At 42.0% G+C, this 14,736-nt stretch overlaps 1 protein-coding gene across 2 annotated transcripts in view; it reads right to left on the bottom strand.

Moving 5' to 3' along the window:
• Positions 1-384: 384 nt before the first annotated feature.
• Positions 385-14,736, bottom strand: part of LOC125894516 (A disintegrin and metalloproteinase with thrombospondin motifs 2-like) — a 154,991-nt gene continuing 140,639 nt past the window's right edge. For both annotated transcript variants that reach the window (XM_049585973.1, XM_049585974.1), the window contains 10 exons: positions 11,864-11,997; positions 11,651-11,774; positions 11,084-11,164; positions 10,109-10,272; positions 9,830-9,992; positions 9,584-9,719; positions 8,957-9,164; positions 8,435-8,564; positions 7,991-8,077; positions 385-4,749 (listed from right to left, as the gene is read on the bottom strand). In XM_049585973.1, the coding sequence (XP_049441930.1) occupies positions 1,607-4,749; positions 7,991-8,077; positions 8,435-8,564; positions 8,957-9,164; positions 9,584-9,719; positions 9,830-9,992; positions 10,109-10,272; positions 11,084-11,164; positions 11,651-11,774; positions 11,864-11,997 (4,370 nt within the window). In that variant the 3' untranslated portion in view covers positions 385-1,606. The remainder of the gene's footprint in view (positions 4,750-7,990; positions 8,078-8,434; positions 8,565-8,956; positions 9,165-9,583; positions 9,720-9,829; positions 9,993-10,108; positions 10,273-11,083; positions 11,165-11,650; positions 11,775-11,863; positions 11,998-14,736) is intronic.

Here is a 14,736-nt window from a genome sequence, read left to right as displayed (position 1 = left end):
CAATCAGTGACTTTGTACTTTCTAAATAAGATTAATCCAAAGACAGTCATGCTTTGAACTTGATATTCTGTAAAGATAGGGTGAAAAAAGACAGTAAAATGGTGGTTTGATCATAAACATGAACACAAGACTACAGGTGCTACGTCTCCCTCTATGTGTCAGATATTGCATTACAGTGCAATTAGGGGTTAGACATAGATTTAAGTAAAGCTTGTAAGCATGTTACTAATGATTTGATGAGATCGCTCGTGCTGGGTTAACCTGAAACTAGTGACATAACAACTACTGGTTGCAGCAAAAAAAAAAAAAAAGAAAAAAAAGATAAGGACAGCATGATTACTGTCAGAGGAACAAAAAAAAAAATCACAAAACACTGAAAGTTTGCAAAATACCACAGGCACTTAAACTTTAATAAATATTAAACATTAAGTTCTTTTTCATATGTACAGATATTGTACAGAAAGATCCGTAGATGCTTTTGCAGCTGCTGCACGTCAGAGTGTACCAAAAATAACATTTTTTAGGAAAGAAAACAAACTGGCCCTCAAAGCTTCTATTTGGATAGTTAATACAAACAGGCTTTTTATCCTATTGTTATATTTTATATGTGTACTTCTTGTACATAAAAGAATGCCAAGGGACATTGCTTTTAGCAACACTTACAAAAAAAGCACCATACTTGACTGACCGTTAAAAAAGAAAAACAAAAATGCAATCAATATTTTTTTTCTCTTCACTTATTTTGTTTTCCCCCTAGCTTAATGAGATATCAAAATATATTAACAAAATTCAGGAAGCACCACATGTTTGGCAATGTCCCTCAACATTACTGTAACTTAACTTCCTGAGAGATGAGAGACCCTTTGTAGTCAGACAGACGTTTGCTTGGGAAAAGGCAACACAATTCAAGCAGTGTAAACTTTATACAATTCAATTAAACCATAACAGAACTTTGACTTTCTGATTGTATTGTATTACCATATCACTTCCAGGCCTCCAAAAGCTCCAATTTGCTGTGTGTATGGTATTCAGAGTGCTGGCCACTTAACAAGGAGACATTTTCATCCTGTCCTACAGAAGCTGTGTTATCTGTTTGTGGGGAAATGAGCTGCAGTCCTTGGCTGTAATGTAATACGGAAATGGAGATTTGGATTTTAGGTCGGAGATTTCGTTGCTCAATAAGTGCCAGTAGGAATAATACCATTTTACAAACAACATTATACCTTATCTACATCACCATTGAATCCACAAACAAGACTGTGGGTGGTTTGGGGGGATAGAAGCTTGGATTTGTAAAGTGCTGGTCAAACTGGCAAACTGGATGGACACTTTTTATCCCTTCTGTTTCTCATTATTGTATTTACACAGACGAGGCGATTTGCTTCAAATCTGCAACAGTCTGTACTCTAAAGAGCTTTTCTTTATTCAAAGCAACTGTTCAAACATTTGGCCACAGTATTTTCTCTCTGCAACAGTCCTGATTGTCATGCGAGTGATATGACACAGAGAGTTTTTTTGTGCGGAAAGGCCTGACGGAAAGCACCATGGCAGTTCAGAGGGAGTTACACAGGGCATCTCTATAAGAGAAATGAAAAGGCTTGGTCTATCATGCTGCGTGGCCTCTCTTCATCCTGAGGAGAAAGTTCCTCTTCTCCTCCAGAAGCTCCTGAATGCGTTTGTTCTTGGTCCTCTCTCGGAGGTTGACCCGTCGCTTTGGGATGAGATTGTTCTGGGAGATGTCGTTGTCCACGCCGATGATCCTGTTGTATATGCCATCGATCGAGTTGTCCTCACTGTTCTCTTCTGGTCTTTGCTGAGGTCGGGTGACAGTTGTGATGGCTGTTTTTGTTGTTGTCGGAGTGATGGTGGTGGGAGGTGAGAGTGTGGCAGGGTCTGAGGTTGTTGTGGGAACAGGGATGCTTACAGGAATGTACTCAGACAGGTCCTGCCAGGGCGAGGAAGCGAGGTCCGTCATATCCTCACTGTCGATGGTTGGGATCACCATGGTGAAGCTGTCGTCCAGCACCATGGTGTCACTGACCACTCTCCCGTTGCTGTAGGACACTGTGATGTCATCGCCACTGGGAATGGTCCCACTGGTCACTGTAATATCACCACTGCTTGTCATTGTGACATCACTATATGGCTCCGTCCCACTAGGCATGCTGACTTCTTCAAAGTTAGCGGTTCCAGCTGGTGTTACGACATCAACAAAAGTGCTGGGTGTTGTGGCTGAAGCATCCTGATACCACAGTGGAGGTTCATCTGAAGTTGCTGTGTTGTTATTGATGTACGTAACATTGATTCTGGACTCAGGCAAAGGCCCGCCTGCAGCTGTTGCATATACACTAGTGCTGGATGTGATAGTGGAAGAGAAGTACTCTCTCAGTTGAACGGGACTTGTATATGGAGTGGGAGCTGTGGTATAATATGAGGGAAATGTTTTAACTGTTTTCTTTTTTGGATTAGTCTTAGCCTTGTTCTGATCGACCTTAGCCTGAGAGTGTGTGGCATTTTTGGTACCTGGTTTTGGGATCTTTTGAACTTTTATTTGCACTTTCTTTGTAACTTTTGTCTTTGGTTGAATGTTCTTTTTGGGATTGGCCTTTGGTGGAGACTCCTTTTTGGGCGTGGGTTTGTTTTTTTTCTCAGGAGTAGCCTTCACCGGAGGTGTCTTTTTGAGAGTGGTCTTAACAAGGGGAGTCTTTTTGGGAATAGTTTTTGCCAGAGTAATCTTTTTGGGAGTAGTCTTTGGTGGAATAGTCTTTTTGGGAGTAGTCTTTGGTGGGGTAGTCTTTTTGGGAGTAGTCTTTGGTAGGGTAGTCTTTTTGGGAGTTGTGTTTGGTGGAGTAGTCTTTTTGGGAGTAGTCTTTGGTGGGGTAGTCTTTTTGGGAGTAGTCTTTTTGGGAGTAGTCTTTGGTGTGGTAGTCTTTTTGGGAGTAGTCTTTGGTGGGGTAGTCTTTTTGGGAGTAGACTTTAGTGGGGTAATCTTTTTGGGTGTTGTTTTTTCGGGGGTTTTCTGTTTTGGATTAGCATCTGTCTTCTTTTTAGGATTGATCTTTGGTGGAACATCTTTTCTGGTAGTATTTTTAAGTGCAGTATTCTTTTTAGGATTGATCTTTGGTGGAATCACCTTTTTGGGGTTTTTCTTTGGTGGAATATTTTTGGGCTTTGATTGTAACAGGGTGTCTATTTCTGGACTGCTTTCTATTGGCCTCGTCATAGTTGGGCTGGTTGATTCTGGGGAGTGTGTGGTAGGTATCGTGCCAGATGTTGGTGGACTATTTGTAGTGCTCTGTAACTGTGGGCCCGTGTTCTCATCTAGGGGATGAGCAGTAACACTGGTAGAAGTTAGAATAACTGAGGCAGTTGTCCTGGAAAAGGTAGTGGGGAGGACGGGAGTGCTGGTGGCAGCTGTAGCATGAGTGGTAAACATTTGTGTGGCACTGGGTGGGGATAGGGTTGAATGGGAAACAGCAGTGGTAGAGGCAGGAGGATGAGTGGTGGTAATTTGTGTCGTAGTTAGTGGGGAAGAGGTGGAATGAGGAACAGCAGTGGTAGAGGCAGGCAAATTAGTGGTGGTCATTTGCTTTGTACTTAGTAAGGAAGAGGTGGAATAAAGAACAGCAGTGGTAGAGGCAGGAAGATGGGTGGTGGTCATTTGTGTTGTACTAAATAAGGAAGAGGTAGAATAAGGAACAGCAGTGGTAGAGGCAGGAGAATGGGTGGTGGTCATTTGTGTCATAATAAATAAGAAAGAGGTGGAATGAGGAACAGCAGTGGTAGAAGTAGGAGTACCCTTTGTTTTCTTCTCAGGATGGATCTTTGGTGGAACAAATTTTCTGGTAGTGTTTTTTGGTGTAGTATTGTTTTTAGAATTAATTTTTGGTGGAATATCTTTTCTGGTAGTATTTTTTAGGGCCGTATTCTTTTTAGGATTGATCTTTGGTGGAATATCTTTTCTGGTCGTATTTTTTAGGGGAGTATTCTTTTTAGGGTTGATCTTCGGTGGAACATCTTTTCTTGTAGTATTTTTTAATGTATTCTTTTTAGGTTTGATCTTTGGTGGAATCACCTTCTTGGGGTTTTTCTTTGGCGGAATCTTTTTGGGCTTCGATTTTAGTGGGGCATCTGTTTTTGTACTGCTTTCTGTTGGATTTGTCATAGTTGGACTGGCTGTTTCTGGAGAGTGTGTGGTAGTTATACCAGATGTTGTTGGACTATTTGTAGTGCTCTGGAACTGTGGATCCATGTTCTTGTCTGTGTCTGGGGCAGGCAGAGGTGGGGAATGGGTAGTAACACTGGTAGAAGTTGTACTAACTGAGGCAGATGTTATGGTTAAGGTAGTGGGGAGGACAGGAGAGCTGGTGGCAGCTGGAGGATGAGTGGTGGTCATTTGTGTGGCACTAAGTGGGGATGCGGTGGAATGAGCAACAGCGGCAGTAGTGGTAGGAGGATGAGTGGTGGTCCAGGGATTGATGGTAGAAGCTATAATGGTGGTGCTGACAGCTCCGGTGGGTTGAATGGTGCTGAGGTCAGAGCTGAGGGTGCTGGTGGGTGGAGGGGCTGTAACACTGGGCAGGATGGAGGTGATGGGGGTGGATGTGGAGGTAGAGTTGGGTCGAGGCTCTGTAACGGTGGCATTGCTGCAGGACTTGCAGCACATGCGCTTGAACTCCGGTATAGAGCAGTGACGTTTGAGCACCTCCATACGACAGAACACGGAGCGGTCTCCATGACAACGCTGGCCTGTGGAGGAGAGAACAGAGAGCTGAGACTGGGTGCAGCCAGCGGTAAACACAATGAAGAGGTGTGTGTTTATGTGTCTGATTGCTCAAATATATCTTTGTACATGACAGATTGTGCAACAATAACAATATGTTACATTGACATTAGTCTTTGTGTGCATGTTGTTTATACATAAAGTACATGCATACGGGTGTGAGTGTGTGTGCTGGTTCCACACCGTGCAGAGTACAGTAGTAAAGCCAGACCATTAGCAGAGGATGCAGGAAGGAAGAGGAGAAAAACCCAAACATCAAGAGCAGTCATGAGATTAGTCCAGAGCAACTGAAATGGAAAAAGAAGGGTTGCCAGTCTTGTGTTGTAAATATAAACGTTTCAGGTAATTTTGACTTTTTCTTGCCCGTGCAGCTTCGTGTTGCCTTTGCGTCGAGTATCCCTTATGTTTTAGTTGTTCAATTTTAATCCTCTACGACTTGACTTGTACCCTTTTTGTACCATGCCAGTAAAAACAACAGCGTTCTCCTGGCAATATTTGACATTTTCTCTGACAAAGGATTTAGCCAGTGAACATTCCTGGTGAGAGAAAGATCACACTTTTTAAAACATTTTTATTGATACAACTTTGCTGTTGAGAATGACAGTAACTGAAACAATGAGATGTACGCCCCCCCCTGCTCAATATATAGATATATTCTTTTCTTAAGAAAAATAATTCAACTGTATCGAAAGTTACAAGTTCACAGTCACTTTGGTAAAACACTTCATTACTTGGAAATCAACCAGTCAATCTGTTTATCGATTGAAAAAAACAGAACATGAAGTACATAAATGATATTTGCTGTTTAAATGAAATACATAATTTCCATGATGATGTAAAAACTGGAATGGCACATTAAGTGTCATATGAAACATTTACAAAACATTAATAAAATTTCCCTGATAAATCAAAGTGCATATAGACGCAGTGCACGTAGTCCATCTGAATGTTTCTTCAACGTTAGCCAAACGTTAGCCAGCCCCACGCAGCAGGCCAGTGAAGCCACAAAACAGTTACCCATAGTATAGAATATTATAGAAGAAGATAACAGTCATGAACATTATTAAATACAGTCAACACCAATGTTATATACAGTCGCACTGCTAGGTCTGGCTTGGTCTCATACAGTCCAACTCCAGCAGAAGGAAACCTTGGATAGCTCGCTACATAGTCACAACAGAAATATGTGATCACAATACAATGACAAGTCTGAAGTGTTTTTTTTTTTTTTTTTTTCTAGATGCCATATGTGTCGATACCCTAGGCCCTTTGTAAACCCTTCGCAGTAGTCGGACATTGGTCCAACATCACCTTGGTAGGTTTGATGGTTGGCGGGTGTGAGTTTGTTAAGTTGGTTTGAAGCTGCCTCTATTCCGAGTGAAACTTTGAATGAGTAAAGCCATCTCTTTCACAGATAAATGCCATTACATTCAATCCAAGATAAGGCATTGTTCATGTGGTTAATGTTCATCAAAATAAAATGAGATCATTGGACGCTCTCAAATCAAAGTTTATGAGGTATTTCTGTATCTGATCGCAATGTGTAAAAGCCCGAATGATGAAGCTCCCATACACACACACAGACATGCACACACAGAACAGACACACATACACGCGCACACACACACACACACACACACACACACACACACACATACATACACAGACACATTTACAGACAAGACTAGTACATCTCATTCAATCACGCAATTCATTAACACACTCATCTAAGCTTACAGACACATATCCAGAGACGTAGACACACACACAGACGTACTCACATAAATACACACGCATACAGGTGATGGATGCAAATGTGCATGACAAAATGTGATCCTATCCTTAAAGAAAACAAGAAGCGACAGTAAACCACTGATCCATCTGAGAGAATGGAGAGGCAACTAACTGACCAAGTCCTGCATAATATAGGTCTAACCCCTTCCCCCCGAAACACTTTACCTTTATTAAATATTCATCTGTATTCATGTAAAATCAATAAAAAAATACACATAACAGTCAAGGATCTAAGCGATCAATAGCAGTCCAAAGGTTTTAGGCAAATAAGCTACAGCTTATTCATGGTAAAACATTATTAATATTATTGTTACTCATATAGATTTAGATTTATAGGTATATATAAATACAAATATATTTATAGATGTATTTGTTTAAAGTCTGCAAGCACAAATAAGCTGCATTTATTGAACTTTAGTATAACAGTCAAAGAGAGGATGGCTGATAATGAGGTGAAATGGGAAGCAACCTCAAGCGGTCAGACTACCCTGTTTTTTTTTCCTTTTTTTGATTTTTTAAAATTAAGCCTTCCTTCAAGATTATTCACCTCACTGTTCCCTCCCCCCAAAAAATCAAAAGGTTTACTGATGTCACTTCCTGTCCCTGTGCTGAGTTCCTGTCAATCTGAGAATGGAACGTAGAATGAGACGCCATTCTCATCCCCGAATGGAACCAGGATGTCAGATGAGCACTTTAGCAAAGATGTCCTCATTGTGACAAGATCACATTCACAATAAAGCTTTCATATTTTTTTAATAACTTTTTTTTCTATATAGATATTTATATACCTTTTCTGTTTATTTTCACACCTGTTTCTCCCCACAATGACAGTGCGCTACAAAAAGAAAAAAGCGCAGCTGCATCTCAGGAGTGGTAACCCATGACAACACGCAGCTAGCTCGCGCAAAACATGGCCGCCAAATGCAGAGGGGGGTCCCCTCACACATGAACGGCTCTTCGACACGTTCTCAGGAGGTGCCCATGAAAACCTGTTCGCCTTGCCACTTTGAATCCTTTTCACATCAAATTTTTTGTTGATCTTTTGAGTGTTCGACTGGCCAGCGGTTACAACACAATGCTCCACAAAGGAGAGATAGAGAGATAGAGAGAGAGAGACAGAGCAAGAGAGAACCAACTAGCACACACAGGAGCCAGAGACCTCCCCCCAGTCAGAGCCGTCTCAGACACAGAGAGAGAGAGGCAACATCCCCCCCCCAAAAGAGAAGCGAAAGCTTTGCCGCTCGCTCACGGGCGTGGGCACAGGCACGGGCCGTGGGGGAGGTCAGGGGGCCAGTCGGGGCCGGCCCTGCAGAGACAGGAGGACAGAGATGGGCAGGGCCCAGCAGAGGACAGACATGCAGCTGCGGCTGCCACTGTGGAGGCCAGGCTGGGAACTAATGAGGGAGGTTTTACGTGAGGAGATCTTCGGGAAGTTGGGGTCAGGGCGAGACAGCCACTGGATCAGGATGTTGCCATTCTTGTTGAGGTCTGATGAGCCCTCTGCGGAGAGAGGAGGAAAGTGATGGAGTCGTTAGGGTGGGAGGGTAACTCTTTGAACGGTTATTAATGATCATCTTCCCTGTCTTTTTTTCTACATTAATATCAGAACCTATTTGCTGAGATCTGGCAACACGGTGGCGGCACAGTGGTGCAGTGGATAGCATTGTCCCTGGTTTGAACCCCCCCCCCCCCCTTTTTTTTTACTATAAAGATGAGTCTCTCCAAAACTGCAAATAAGATCCATGTTTAACAAACTGAAATTTTAAGACCACTGCATATAAGTGAATTTGAGTGACTTCCACATGTATGGTTTGCCCCGGCAGGTTATCTGTGGGTTTGAGGTTCATTAACACTCACTGGGACATGGATCCAGGCGACAGACTCTGATGGTGTCAGGCTTACTGTCCAGACACAGGCCGATGGTGTTGTCCCTGGTGTGGCACAGAGCCTGTCTCTGCTGGGTCCCATTACCACATGTCACCGAGCACTGGAGGGAGGTACAGGACACGAACACAAACCAACACATTATAGACACATCCTGTATAGACACATAAAAACTTCACTAAAAATGTAGAACAGTACAAAGGCGTATAAAGTACACGAACATCACGACTGACTGATCGTTTTTTAATCATTACTCTTGGTTTATTGTTAGTAGTAACAGTGAAGATCACATGATCTGTTTCTCAGAGGCCTGTCAAATCTGCCAAGAATAAAGTTCTGAGGAAGTCTTGTGATATTTAAAACACCACATGTCTTACAAAAATACCAGCTGTTGGGCTTCAGTACAAAAATATCTGCACAACTATTTTCCTGAGAAAAACTCAAATAGGCCAAACATCATTTTCCATCTCCCTGACCCACGTGCGGCCGTCATACCTGCGACCACGGCCCAACTCTCCACTGGGTGGGGCAGGGGTGTCGGTTGCAGGATCTGCGGGTCTCGGGCCGCTCGTCGTTGCAGTGTTTATTGTGGATGGCGCGCGTGGTGTTGTCATCTGACGGCTGGACACAGCTGACTGAGCGGACTTGCATCCCTGTCTTTCCACATGGTTTGCTGCAGTTCTGCCACTCCCCTGTCACCCAGCTGGAGAGCATCACGGGAGAGAGAGAAACAGAGAGAGAAACAGGAGCTCTGAGGGCACTCAAAATGTCAAAATGCTGAAGTAAACAATGAAAGAGAAGGAAAGACAGCTGAATGCAGAAATGTTCACCGGCCACTTTATTAGGTACACCTCTTCAACTGCTCGTTAACGCAAATAGCTAATCAGAAACTGCTGATCTACTGGGATTTTCACACACAACCATCACTAGGGTTTACAGAGGACGGCCCGAAGAAGAGAAATATCCAGTGAGCAGTTCTCTGGGTGAAAATGCCTTGTTGATGCCAGAGGTCAGAGGAGAATGGCCAGACTGGTTCAAGATGAGGGTCCAACCCGGCACTAGCAAGGTGTACCTAATAAAGTGGCAAATGAGTGTGTGTATATGTATGTATACAATGCATACATGGGTGGAGGGCAGGGCTTCTGGTTGCAGTCTCTGGTGTCTCCTCTAGGTTTCATGTTGGATTTGTTACAGAAGCTCTTGTGGACCATCTTACTGTCGACTTTTCTTCTGCAGCCGTATCGCAGGTACTGCTTCCCTACAGCAAGAGGAAAAACAAACATTGAGTGTAAGCACCAGAAACATAAAGACAGGTATGAAAAATGCACAGTTCACAGTTTTACAAGTGTTCTCCTTGCTCTACTGTACCTCCTCCGCAGACCTTGGAGCAGTAGGACCATTTCTTTGGAGCCCACTCATAGGCACTGTCCTCTACCAGCATGTTGTTCTGAATGGCACTGTCACTGTCACTGTCCATGCTCATCATGTACTTATAAGACAAATTCACATCCTCATCTCCGTGTAATTTCATCTGGAAATAAAAGAAGTGACAACACTTAAGCTAGCTGACATTATTTCAGACAAAACGAAAGATAATGCTCGTGTACAACCAGATTCAACACTGTCATCATTTAGTTAAATGTGTACCATTATCAGAATTCCATGTCTGAGAGGACCGGTGGTCTGAAGCGTCTCCTTGTCTTTGTCATTCTCGTATTCCCACTCCACGCCCTTCTCTATGACCGAGTGGGATTCTGGGTATTCGTTTTCCCCGTTCAAGAAGAACAGTCCTGATGCCACGTTCTTTACAGCTGGAGATGAGGGAGAAATATTCATTGATTACACTGGTGAGGGGTTAGCGTGTGGGAAGGTTGTGACAAGTAGTTCACGTTGTAAATTAAAAAATGTTTAAAATGAGGTAGTAAACAAATAGAAAACTGAAGTAAAATAATTACTGTGTATGAAACGTTTGGAACTTAATTTCTGTTTTGGTTTTTCCCTCTTTGTACTAAGTAATGACTATTACTGTGTAAAGTCCTATTTACATGGGACTGTAAATAGGACCCACCCCCACCACCACATCTGTGTTTCATGCTTTGCACACATAAGCAAAGTATTTTATTTGAATTTACTGACGCTATTCCCTGAATATGATGCACATGTCATTTGTGAAACCACTCTACACAACACAGAAACTGCTCTTCTGACTGATTTGAGCTGGAGCCTCCTGCACCCAAAATGCAGCCAAAGTTTTTATTTATAATTGCCTCTGTAATATTCAACCAGGGAGAGAGGCAGAAACAAGCTCAGGAGAAAACAAAAAACCTGACTACAGCCCCAAATCTGCGAGATGCCGATTTACATGGGACTAATGTTACCACATGACCACTAAGTTTGGGGAAATATGGTTCAGCCAGCTTCAGCCTACACCTTTATGTTATTTGTTTTTCCTTTTAATTGAATGCCTTATTGTTAATTATTCCTTTCAATGTGAATTCATTTTGCAGAAGTGTTAACGATGACCAAAATAAATTGCTACTGCTACCTCTACGATCACAAATGTATACAATACAGTACATTACATACACACTGAGAAGGAAGCAGTGTACATCTGTCAAATACCTAACGTGTGTGAGGTTGCTTTCAGCTCTTGGATCAGTAAATGTCTCGCTCCTCTGGGAATTTCAAGAACTTTGAGGAAACCTGAAATGAAACACACACATCTGGTTCGTGACTCCGACATCATTAAAAGCTCCTTTTACAGTTTCCTGACTGAAAGCCTCGGCTAATCCAGTAAAGAGGCCTCGCTCATTTTTACCAAGTATCCCTACTCACAGGTTAAAACCACAGACAATTCTCACCCAGAGTAAACATGTGATTCTGGGAATTGTGGTGATGTAATGTTGGTCTGTCCTGACATCAAAGGTTAGATAATATACTAATAAACATGTGCTCATAGAGTTCTTGGCAATGCTTGACTCACATGGAAACATAGCAGCTGAGATCTCACTGAGGACATTGTTGCAAATCTTCCTCTAGAGGGCGATGTTTAGCTGAACATAACTGACTATTCGGCCACTGGCCAACTATTTATGCTGTACTTATCAGCATGATAGACAGCTGCTACACTGATGTCATATCTGTCCTAGATTTAGATCAGAGTTATTGTGATTGTTAGCGTGTGCTCACCTTGTTTCTTGGCAGTACGCGTGATGGTGTCTTTGAAGGTTTTGCAGCTGGAGTTGTCTCCTCCACACACTCCACATTTGTCCTCCTGCTTTGAGGAGCCCACCACACCATCACAGCCCACTTTCTGTTCATGAGGACATGGAAAGTTTAACGAGCGTTCATCTGACCACACGCAGCTGTCTTCCTCTCTCACACACACATGACATCACTCACCTCACATTCCCCACGCACGCACACACTGTGCGGGTCCTTGTACGAGCAGCGCGTGCCGTCCAGGACCATTCTCTGCATTAAGACAACATCTCGTGTCTCCTTGGATTTGCAATGCAGGTGGCAGCGTTTGTTAGCTGGGAGACAAAAACAAAAACACACAACGAAAAAATGACCTAATTGGCACATTTGTGATCCATGTTGATGATTTCATCTTTACAACCAACATTTAAAAAAAAAAAAAAAATACTTTCTGAATGAGCTCTTCGTGAGTCAGCGTGACGCTCTGTCTCATTGTGTCTGTCTGCATGACTCATACTACAACTACATGAGCCTCCGGAGACAAAACCTGGCAGTCCATCCCAGCGAGTGCTTCATCACGTTTATTACACATGGACATAACGCAGAGACTCTGTCTTATGGTGCTTAAAGTGACACTAATAAGCAGGTGGCAGACGTGCTACTGAAGAATTATTAAATGTGGAGAAAAACACGCTTTTCTCACGTTGATGGAAGAAAGCGCAGGAACGATGGGAGTGAACTCTACAGTGTGTGAAAATATGATAATCAAGGGAGCTCGTGCCATGTATGTGCATTATAGGTGTAATTACTCTATATTAGTGAGTCACAGTGTAGGCAGATTTATAATGTATTCACAGATTTATATATACCTCCAAAACAGTCTATATTAGCCACTCAGTCCAAGTAGCTATCAACGCCACACTATTAAACACCCTCTGTACCAGGGGTGTCAAACATATGGCCCGGGGGCTAGAACCACCCCACCAAAGGGTCCATTCCAGCCCACTAGATGATTTTGCACGCCTAATACTGATGCACCTGTGAAGGCTGAGAGGTGTCAGGTTTAAATGGTGTAAAATGCTGCCTCAGAGGCGTTTCCACTTCGACTAGAATACAGCTCTCTGATACAACAATAAAAACTTCTGTGGTCAAATTTAAAGATACTGAACAGTATGCAAAATATCGTCAACCAGCAGCTTCAGTATAATCTGTATCAGACTTCTATCTTAAAACAATATTAGTGGAACCCTGTTTCTGAGGTACTGACAAAACGTCAGACTGCAAATGGTTTGTAAGGCAGGGGAAGACTTCACCTGCTACATCAATAGCTTCTACTGTAGTGGGGGAAAAAAAAAAAAAAAAAAAAAAGCCACATGTAATGAAAGTGAGTCGTAGACTGAGTGAATGTGGAAAAACTGAGACGTGCCGTTGAATGTGCACATAATTTTTCTTAGGATATTTCAGGCTGTTTATCAATTGTTTTGTAAATGGATGAGCGTTTTAAGAGTGGACTTATTCACACTAAAAAAAAGGGAAAACTTTAAAGGGGTTGTTACTTATAGGTTGTTATGCAATGGTTTAACTAGTCCAGCCCACTTGAGATCAAACTGGGCTGTAGGTGGCCCCTGAACTAAAATGAATTTGACATGCCTGCTCTATACCATGAAAAAGAAAGGCTACTGAAAACATATTTTTAAAAACTGCTCAAGTTTTTGATAATTAACTCCCGAATGTGAGAGTTTTGTATTAAGACAAGAGTAAGGTAACTGTATTTTGTTGGAGTTACAAAAAACCCCCATCACATTACGAATACATATAGTAAAAACTGAGGTTATTAGCATTAGGTATAAAGAATGATATACCACCGTGCACATGCGCAAACATTACAAAACTTCACCAGTCACGTGTTGAACACTTTCACTGTGCGTCTGTAGATTACTGCCTGAATTTGCTCAATGAAAACTAAATTTTTCTTTCAAAATACTGAGCAGAGGACGCATTTTCGATGCTAAAAATGTTGGTTCCCCTTTTTCTTTTTTAAGCTTACATTTGTCTTACAGATCACATAAATGTGGATTTAAGATACACTATGCAGGAATTTCCTTAAAAGAAATGTAGAGACTCGCACAGAGGTCATCACTCTCAATCATCACTTATGAACCACTACAAGTGTGTTGCGGTGTATTTTCCTGCAGAGACTCTGCCCTCTGCCTGTACTTATTTTCTGTGCTTGGGTTTATGGGTGTGTACCCCCACAGCGCCGAGGTGAGGTCGGGGTTTTATAAGAAGGTAGCAACCAGGTGCCAGACCATAAGCAGCATGCATCCAAGAGACACAGCTCGGAAAAAACACAAATCTTTGGTTGGCTTTTACTTTCACTTTTGCTAGCAAGTTCATTTACAAACAGTAACTGACATTACTGCATAATATACCTTTAAGTTTAAATAAAAGTCATCTTATGTTATTTGCATATTCGGTATTGAGGTAATTCAAAGATAATTGAGAGTTATCAAGTTACGATACTTTAATACTATGATACTTGTTTTGCCTACATTTTTTTAACAGGTAATTAGTAACTGTAACAAAATATATTTTTTCAGTGACACTTCCAGTCCTGTTGAAGGGTGTACTGGACTCTAAGGGCAATGAGAATTTTCAAATACATGGATTACACATTACATTTCAACATGCAAATCAGTTTACAGTGTAGATTGAGAAGAGCGTTTTTACTTCATTTTTGAGACCCTCAAAATAAGATTTTGATGTTTTCAGAAGGTCCAAGGTGTTAAATGAAGCGTCACTGACATGTTTTGCACACTGCTCTACCTGGAGTCTAGGAGACGTCTGATCAAATCTGTGTGGAAACACTGAAAACAGGAGACGATTTCTGATGTACAATAATATAAAAAACCAAAGGGTTAAATGAATCTCTTTAAACAGCTGGTTGAACAGCCACACACACACAGGGCAGCTCACACTTCATGTCTCTTTGCTCAAGAGTCTATTACAGTATATCTGTTGACTTGGCAAACGAGCCAAATAGAGACAAAAAAGCAACAGTGTGTCAAACATCT

The sequence above is a fragment of the Epinephelus fuscoguttatus genome, linkage group LG9 (assembly GCF_011397635.1).
Source record: "Epinephelus fuscoguttatus linkage group LG9, E.fuscoguttatus.final_Chr_v1".
NCBI lineage: Eukaryota > Metazoa > Chordata > Actinopteri > Perciformes > Serranidae > Epinephelus > Epinephelus fuscoguttatus.
This window is presented reverse-complemented; position numbering and strand designations above follow the sequence as displayed.